The following is a 9,158-nucleotide window of genomic DNA, read 5'->3' as shown; positions in this document are numbered from 1 at the left end:
TTTGTTTTTGGACAGAAGAAAGATTTGCACTATTTTATATTTGGCTATTTTTTTATTATTTCTTTAATTTTGTAGTATTATGCCTTATCCGTTTTGTGTTATGTAATGTTTTGTGTATTTTGATAATATATAACTTTGGTACTCATGTGTCAAAAAAAGCTAACTAATAAACTGTGTGTGTAAGACAAGTGAAGACCATTTCATGAGGAAGGGACAGACCTCACAAACTCAGAACATAATCAAATACACTTAAATAAATCCATGCAAGATGAGTAGTGCTTCTGATGCTAAACTTGTTGCTGTCTTATCAATATGAGTAACCCTTCGTGATCTCAGCGAGTTAAAGTAAATATGTAGGCTTTTTAAAACATTTGAACTGTTCGATCCTCTTGCTGTTATTGTAGTTGTTTGTTTGTTTGTTTGTTTGTTTGTTTGTTTGTTTGTTTGTTTGTTGTCGTTGTCGTCAGTGGTGTCTTTGAGAACTGTATTTTAACTTGCGCCGCCACAACCTGACTGACCGAAGAGGAACCATAACAGTGAAGGAGTTAGAAACGAAATTGGTGTTGATGGAGGTTTAACCCCTTCACTACGACATGTGTGGAACAGTTCACTGTACTAAAGACAAGTATGGAATTTTTATAAGCGTCTACAAGAAATAAGGGGATAAAAAAAAAAAAGAGGTAATACATTTTTGCTATTTCTAGGCAGTTCAGTCTTTGGGAGTGGCTGTCGAAGAAGAAAATGTGTCCCAGATTGGTTAGTGATTAAGGGAATATGCGCCAAATAGCAGTTAGAGATTTAATTAAGAAGAATAATGTCTGAATGATGTAATTGTATTGTGACAGTATTCAGGGTGACATTTATTTATTTATTTATTTATTCTGTTTTAAGGAATATAGTTTTATGTTGGGTGAAAGTTTTTTGCATGTGTTTTCATTATTATTACCATTTTTATCGTTGTTCTTGTTGTTGTTGTTGTTATTATTATTATTATTATTATTATTATTATTATTATTATTATTATTATTATTATTATTATTATTATTATTATTATCATGCTCAGATGTATTTTTTACCCCCTCCTCCTCCTCCTCCTCCTCCTCCTCCTCCTCCTCCTCCTCCTCCTCCTCCTTCACCTCCACCATCTCCACCACCACCACCACGTGCATCCCACTGGGCGCGTCCTGACCCAACTTGTCTCCCGGCAGGATCACGAGGATGGCGAGAAGAAGATCAGCCTGGAGCGGCTCTTCACCCCCGCCACGGACTCCGGCGACCTCACCCCTAAGAGAAGTCCGTCTAGTAAGACTTAGAGAGAGAGAGAGAGAGAGAGAGAGAGAGAGAGAGAGAGAGAGAGAGAGAGAGAGAGAGAGAGAGAGAGAGAGAGAGAGAGAGAGAGAGAGAGAGAGAGACGGGGGGGAGTGGGTTTTAATAGTTGGTATGCATGTACTTAATGTGATGCGTAATGATGACCCTGTGTGTGTGTGTGTGTGTGTGTGTGTGTGTGTGTGTGTGTGTGTGTGTCCAGGAGGTGGGTTGCACGCGTGGGCGGATGTGTTCTTGGCCCCTTTTGTCTTCTTGGTGTCTTCTGTTTGTTTTCTTGTAGAGATTATGTAGTAATAGTAGTAGTAGTAGTAAAAATAACAATAATAATAATAATAATAATAATAATAATAAAATAATTATTGTTATTATGGTATATTATTAGTATTGCTATATAATTATAATGGTAATAATATCTGGAAATAGTAATAATTTATAATAGTTTATAATATTGTAATATTAATAATCATTACGCTTCTCATTATGCTTCTGCTGCTCATGATGATAATGGCGCTGAAAATTATGATGGTTAATAATAATAATAATAATAATAATGATAATAATGATAATAATAAATTAATTAATAGTGGTCATGATAGTAGTAGTAGTAGTAGTAGTAGTTGTTGTTGTTGTTGCTGTTGCTGTTTCTGTTGTTGTAGTGCATATATATATATATATATATATATATATATATATATATATATATATATATATATATATATATATATATATATATATATATATATATATATATATATATATCGGAAAGTTAGGAGAAGGAGGAAGAAAAGAAATATTTTTTTTATCTCCAGCAGTGGTTACTTACGCCTGGGGTGTCATTGTCAGGAAACAGTGTCTGTTCTTTGTCGTCCCGCAAGGAGGAAGAGAAGGCCGTTAGTTACTTGTGTGCTCGTGCTGAGGCACCCTGCTGGCAAGGAAAGCCCTGTAGCGAGGCATGTTGGTATAACAGGAACACGGGAATGAACAAAAGTTGTATTAAATTCTCCACGTTTTCTCGTACTTGTATGTCACTCATCGCCTCGTGTGTTGCACTATGTGGCTGTCAGCGTGTGATGTGATGGAATCACTTGGCTCCGGCCATCAGATGCCCACCTCAAGTGCACACTTCTGTCCTTTTGTTCCTCTGATGACAGCCAGGTATGCTGGGGCGTTGCCTCCCTCGCATCACCATAGTTTATGCCCTTTAATGCACACCGTACCGTCGTGCACGCAGACACACATGCTTGTCTGGCCCAGGAAGCGCCGGTGTGTGCAGAATTGCTGTAGTCAAGACTGCTTTCACTCTCTCTCGCCTATATCAGGAATGAGGTCTTGTCGCATCACATGGGTGGGATACAGGCCAATTGTGACATCCTTTCGAAAATTTTAAAATTAAATCTTCCTTGGTGATCGACCGTGACAGGACTCGAACCTGCAATCTTCGGATCCGAAGTCCGACGCCTTATCCATTAGGCCACACGGTCAGTTATTCAAGTATAGGAAAACACAGGTAGAAATACAAAGTTGATGCTTTCAGATCACCAAATTACACGTGGAACATTTTCTGTGGCGCGAGCAGAATGATCAAAGTGTAGTGATGGGCGCACCACAATGACAGGTATAGCGCAGTGGAAAGGCAGTACAAATAATGTATATACAACACTGTTCCAGGCCTATTCGGATTGGAGATGCCGCGCTGTTCAGCCAGACACGCCCAACCATTCAATACACATGTCGTTTGCAGTTTCTTGAAGGAGCTAAGGCAACTCTCACCTCACACCAAAGATTACTCATCCTGGAAGGCGGGAGGGACACCCATGAAGGACCAGAAGAAAAAAAAAATGAATATATACTAGTGAGGGAGAAAACGAAGACTAGCATGACTTACTGGCCGCGAGTATATAACAGTAGTGTGTTTGTGCAAGTATTGTCACATGATTATTTGTGTTCACTTCGATCAGAGCAGTGAACAGTAGATTACCTGACTGCTTTCAATGCACCACTAGCTGTGTGTGTATGTCCGTGCATTACGAGTGTCTGAAGCTCCCAGTGTCTCTGGCTGCCATAGAAGAAAAGGAGCAGATACTTGATAACGAAAATATTGGAGGAAAAAGATAAAATACGCGAAGAAAATAAGAAAAGAGTGACCATGACGAAGGAAAAGAAGACATCATAGAGGCGGATATAAAATCTGAACTCTTAATTAACCCACTGGATTGAACTCCGTAACTCGCTGTTTTAGGCGAAGATGGGAACTTTTTACCTGAACTTGCTTTGCAACTCGAGATTCTTATCATCCACCCTTCACTTCTTGCCCATGATGCCAACATTCTTAAAGCAAAAGTTCACATGTTTCTTTATTTTATCATCTTGGTAATAGTTGTTGTACACTATCTTTGAATTTCTCCCGATGATTTTACGGAGAGGCATTTCAAGCGTAACAACTCATATCTGTCTTGATTTTTAATCAGAATGTTTTGTATGCGGTCATTCGCTTGTCTTTATCTGTCTAGAGAAGAGGTAGTGATGGTGATAGTAGTAGCAGCAGCAGTAGTAGTAGTAGTCGACTAGCCGGGAGATATGTGAGGCAAGTAGCATCGTCCTTGGTCAAAGAACGAGATGAAGCCTCTGTTCTGCCTCTGTTATGTGTTCCCGTGTTCCCTCGAGGCAGGAACACAAGACCCTAACACTGGGCCTTGTGTTTGGCAGTGGCTGAGAATTGCAGTGCACGTGTGTGGGAGTGAGTGGCGTGTGAGTGGCGGTGTAGTGCGTCACTAGGCAATTTTTTTTTTCTATTATTAATATTTCTTGGTCATGCATTTTGCTTTCACGCTCTGCTTGCAATAAAATCCTAAGTTATGATAATAATGATCACTCTTGTATCATTATTAAAGTAAACTTAGCCTCTTTAAGTAGTATAATCACTAAATGTTTCCATAATTGCCTAAACGAAGCATTCTTTTTTTTTTTTTTTCCAAGTAGAGCATTAGTAGTATGTAACATGAAGTTCTTAATCTCTGCTAGTGTCATATAAGCTCGTTGTGTTGTTGTAGCACTGTGCTGACGCCGCTCCCTCACCCTCCCTGCAGAAAAGGCCTTCGCGTCCTCGTCCTTCTACCGCCCCGACCACCCGACCATCGACGACCAGGTGGAGTTGGCGCAGCGGATCTCCTTCTCGCTGGTGGATGAAAACAACAAGATGAGCCGCGGCCAGTCCATGTACATGAAGCGCAAGAAGAGGTCCATGCGCTGGATACACGCAGGTGAGGTGCCCCCTGCCATCCCAGCCCCCTCATCCTTCTCCCTTCACCTGTCCACTCCTCACTCTCCTCACGCCTCCATCTCCCTCCCCAGCCTCTGTCCGCTGACCGAAATACTTTAACTTCCCGTCAGACTCCACCGTGTGTCCACAGCCTGACATACATTTCCATACAGGTGATTCACGTTCCTTGTACCTCGTGATATGATAGAGTAGTGAAGTAGTATAGTGAGTGAATGTTTACTGTAGTCATGATCAAAAGTCAAGTGATGTGCCACACTCACCCTCTCTGTCTTTAGCGGTTTTCGTCAATTTTACGTCCTGTTTAGGGTCTTTCACGTGCCTGATGTTGTAAGATCGTCATCAGATCAAAGAGGACTTAAGTTCGATGGAATACGAAAAAAAAAAAAAAAAAAAGGAGGAAGTGAGTGTAGGAAGTTACTTGAGTTCTGGCCACGAATGTATCTGTTCGGAGCACGGAGACTGAAACACGATTACGGAATATAAATCTTTATCATTGCCGTATCTTCAGTATTTGCGGAGTCTTCTTGATTTGCGGTTGAAGCTGACAGAGAGGTGCTGTTTAAAAAAGTTTAGTGACCTGGCACATTCCTAAAATACCAAAGTACGAGGATCTGGAGTTTTGCATTGAACCGTCCTAATTTTGTATATCTGTTTTGCTATGAATTTCTTCTTTTTACGATTTGAGCCCGTAGCACCGGCAAGCTTCGTTCGTGGAGTGTTGGATGGTCGGCCTGTAGCTTGTGTTGATATTGAGGACTTTATTCTGAAATTCCTTGTTCTCTCAAAGTTTTTATCAGTAAAAAATGTAAAATACTTGTTAAACCATTACTACTTAAAATCATGACAATATTTTTTGCAAACCACAATGAACAGAGTCGCTGAAATGTTACAAAGACTTTTAGGATACGGACTCGTAGTTTTTATTCGTACTTTTTTTTTTTTTTAAATACTTACGTCGATGATCGATAAAAGTGATGGTTATCAGTAAGACCAAAGTACAAGATGTTCCATAAGTTTCCATACATATGGTATCACGAACGCCATTACAAGCATAAATCCAGATGTGTTTGAACGTTTTCTTCAGCAGTGGAGGACACGCATTCAAGTGTGTTTTCAACACAAAGGTAGTCATGTAGAGCATATTATATAAATAAATTTTTTTTTTCTATAAATCTATAATTTCTGATATTTTTTTCCTATGTATGGAAACTTTTGGGACACCCTGTACATTGGAGAGCTCGGTGATAAGCTGATAGTGACATCACTTGGCATCCTCTCCAACAAGTGATTGTCTCCTTGCTGGTAACATTTCAAGCCTTGAGCTTTGACATAAATAATTGTTCCCAATCAGTAACAACAACAACAACAACACACACACACACACACACACACAAGACAAAAGGAACTTTAGAAAAATGTATGTAGGCATACTCTACCTGAGGACACCCAAAGTTATTACGTCTCGGTGCGCCGGAAGAAAGTCTTGGTGACCACATTCCTGCCCCTCATGCCTCCGTCCGCCCCTCGCCGACTCCTGGCTGACTGGCGCGTGGCGCGGTTCTTGAGGAGGAGGAGGAGGAGGAGGAGGAGCAGCAGCAGCAGCAGCAGCAGCAGCAGCAGCAGGAGCGGGAACACTTGTATATAACGCGCTCTCAAGACTCCTGTGATGCTGATAGGAATGGTGATGATGATAATGATGGCATACATAATAACCTTGTACTGTGCGTAATAATTTCTTTTTCACCATATCAGTTAGCTTTGTTTCATACATTTGACTTGGAAAAATAAAATATGCCAAAGAAAGAAAATAAAGAAGTTGTACCGAACTTCACCAGCTAAAGATAGATAAATAAGTACATGAATAAATCAATAGATACAAATAATTAAATAGAAAGGCTACGTAAAGTTATATTGATCCGGACAAAAATGATTTTCCCAAACCACTTTTTTTCCCCCTTCACTGCCTGGAGATGCGGCCACGTGCGGCGTGTGCATGTCCAGGCAGCGGGGCAGGGAGGACAGAATTGCAGGCTGCTGTGTTGTTGTTGTTGGTGGTGGTGGTGGTGGTGGTGGTGGTGGTGGTGGTGGAAGTTCTAATACGAGTAGCAGTAGTAATGGTGGTGCAGCGATGTCACCACCACCACCACTATCGCCACCACCTACGTTCACTATACACACAGCATATCATTTTTTATTTTATTTTCTTAATTGAGATGAAAGGCGAAGAGGAGATACAGGATGAATCATAAGAGAGAGAGAGGGAAACACAGCACATCACCATACCAACAGTTGTGCATCTATGCCTTTCCCTCACAATGGTAGCTGTAGATCACACGTGCCCCTTTATGCTGTAGTTGTTTATTATCAGGTGTATTAGACGGCTTAGTTACAACCAGATACTGTTTGATAACCACTTGTAACTTTGGCTAGTGAATGTCTTAAGATCGAGTCGTTTTCTATGGCGCGTAATCGGAACTGTAGTAGTGTAATAGGAAAAAGTAGTAATATTAGTAGTAGTAGTAGTAGGAGGAGGAGGAGGAGGAGGAGGAGGAGGAGGAGGAGGAGGAGGAGCCATGGTAGGTAATCTAAGCAAGAAGTAACGAGGAAAAAAAAACTGAACATATGAGTCCTATCTCTTTGTTAAGTTGTTTCGGAAATATATATATATATATATATATATATATATATATATATATATATATATATATATATATATATATATATATATATATATATATATATATATATATATTTTTTTTTTAATCCTTCATTCAGTTACGTATAGATTCAGATATTTATGTACGTATACGTGTATCTTTTATTACTCTTCGGTGTAGTTCAGTTGAATAATATAATTGGCAACTATGTGTAATATTTGCTGATTCATCTATACATTTTATTAATCATTCATAATGATGTTATGTTCCTTTTGAATTCATGTGCTTAAAATTTTATTCGTTTTCTCTTTAACGATTGGCCAAATTAATTGGCTGTTGATTCCCATGAGAGTGGAGTCTCTCTCTCTCTCTCTCTCTCTCTCTCTCTCTCTCTCTCTCTCTCTCTCTCTCTCTCTCTCTCTCTCTCTCTCTCTCTCTCTCTCTCTCTCTCTCTCTCTCTCTCTCTCTCTCTCTCTCTCTCTCTCTCTCTCTGTTATGGTCGATTTAATTAATTGACATATAATTCCTATGCAAGTGGTGGTAATGTTGGTGGTCATCAGGTTGCTTGATTCCTGCTCAGAAAGGCGGTGCGGGAGGTGAATACGGCATTGGCTCCATTAGGGTGAACGCGTAATGGCCGTCATTTGATTAGAGAGTGACTAATTGCAACACACGGACACACTCGTTTGCCTTAGTGTGCATCTTGTCGGTCCCTTAGTTATTCAGTCACTGGTTGTAATTTATTTGGTCAGTTAGTCAGTTACTTAATCAGTCAGTGAGTCAGTCATTCTGTAAGTGAATCAGTTTGTCGTTCAGTGTATCTGTCTGTTAGTTATTACAAATTGCCTGCCGCTCAAAGTCGATTACTCGGCCAGTCAGTTGCATATTGTTAATAGTGTTGTCTTTCTGTTAGTCAGCCAGTCAATCTCTCAATTAATCAATCAGTCAGCCATTCACTCAGGTAATTACTTATTAGTTATGTGATCAGTCAGGTAACCAGTCTTTCGTTAGGTCTGTTTGCAAATCAGCCAAACAGTCCGTCAGTCAGTCAGTGTTTTTACAGTTAATTTTTAAGTCAGTCATTCACTTAGTGTTCCAAGCACTCATTCATGTTTTTCACCACCAGTTTGTAAATCTCTCAAACAGTCGGTCAGTCAGTCATTCAGTGAGTTACATTATAAATTAATCAGTCACTTAGTTTCCCAAGCAACCAGTCATTAGCTCCTCACAGACATTACTCAGTCTAGTCTCCCAACCGTCCACTCATTTTTTTTTTCAGCACTGACACAGACACGGACAGACAGACCCAGACAGACCTCGCCGTCCTTGCCTCCTCAACATTCAGTAACTTGCTCTCTCGCTTGCAACCTTCAGTTAACACGTGCGGCAGCTTTTCTACTAAGATCCTCTTGCTTTTACTTATTATATTCATTTGTCTCTTGATTAACTTACTTACCTGAAGCTTATGTTCTTTACAGAGGAATAACTTCATGAATATTTTTCAGTTTCATTTTGGCAAATATATATTTTTTTCAATTTTATTCTGACAAGTTTGAATAATTCGGCTTTTAATATTCATTTTTTTTTTTCATTTCAGTTATCAGTCTTTTAGTTATTTCATGTGGCTTGGTTTTCATAAATCAAGGGTTCCTTTATTTTTTGGCCTAAAGTTTGTATTTTTACATGCAACGTCATCTTTCTCCGTTTGTTTCCTATTTTAGTTGTTCCTTAATTTTTATGGTAACTTAACTCAAATGTTGGAGTTTCATTTATAATTTATTTTCGGCTTCAAGCTTTTATTTTCACTTGTAACAGCGTGTAACTTCATCTTCCTCTATTTATTTATTTATTTCATCAATAATATTCACTTGTTTCTTCGCCGAGGTTTCTGTGTT

The 9,158-nt window shown here is 39.4% G+C and overlaps 1 protein-coding gene and 1 non-coding gene across 31 annotated transcripts in view; one reads left to right on the top strand and one right to left on the bottom strand.

Moving 5' to 3' along the window:
- LOC135099705 (cell surface glycoprotein 1-like) overlaps positions 1 to 9,158 on the top strand; it is a 164,103-nt gene that overhangs the window by 120,036 nt on the left and 34,909 nt on the right. For 21 of the 30 annotated variants that reach the window (XM_064002138.1, XM_064002148.1, XM_064002137.1 and 18 more), the window contains 2 exons: positions 1,209 to 1,302; positions 4,413 to 4,586. In XM_064002138.1, the coding sequence (XP_063858208.1) occupies positions 1,209 to 1,302; positions 4,413 to 4,586 (268 nt within the window). The remainder of the gene's footprint in view (positions 1 to 1,208; positions 1,303 to 4,412; positions 4,587 to 9,158) is intronic. The other 9 variants (XM_064002156.1, XM_064002151.1, XM_064002155.1 and 6 more) reach the window with 1 other exon arrangement.
- Positions 2,735 to 2,807, bottom strand: Trnar-ucg (transfer RNA arginine (anticodon UCG)). Its single transcript has one exon. It is a non-coding gene; the product is annotated as a tRNA-Arg (tRNA).

The sequence above is a fragment of the Scylla paramamosain genome, chromosome 4, assembly GCF_035594125.1.
Source record: "Scylla paramamosain isolate STU-SP2022 chromosome 4, ASM3559412v1, whole genome shotgun sequence".
NCBI classification, from domain to species: Eukaryota; Metazoa; Arthropoda; class Malacostraca; order Decapoda; family Portunidae; genus Scylla; species Scylla paramamosain.
This window is presented reverse-complemented; position numbering and strand designations above follow the sequence as displayed.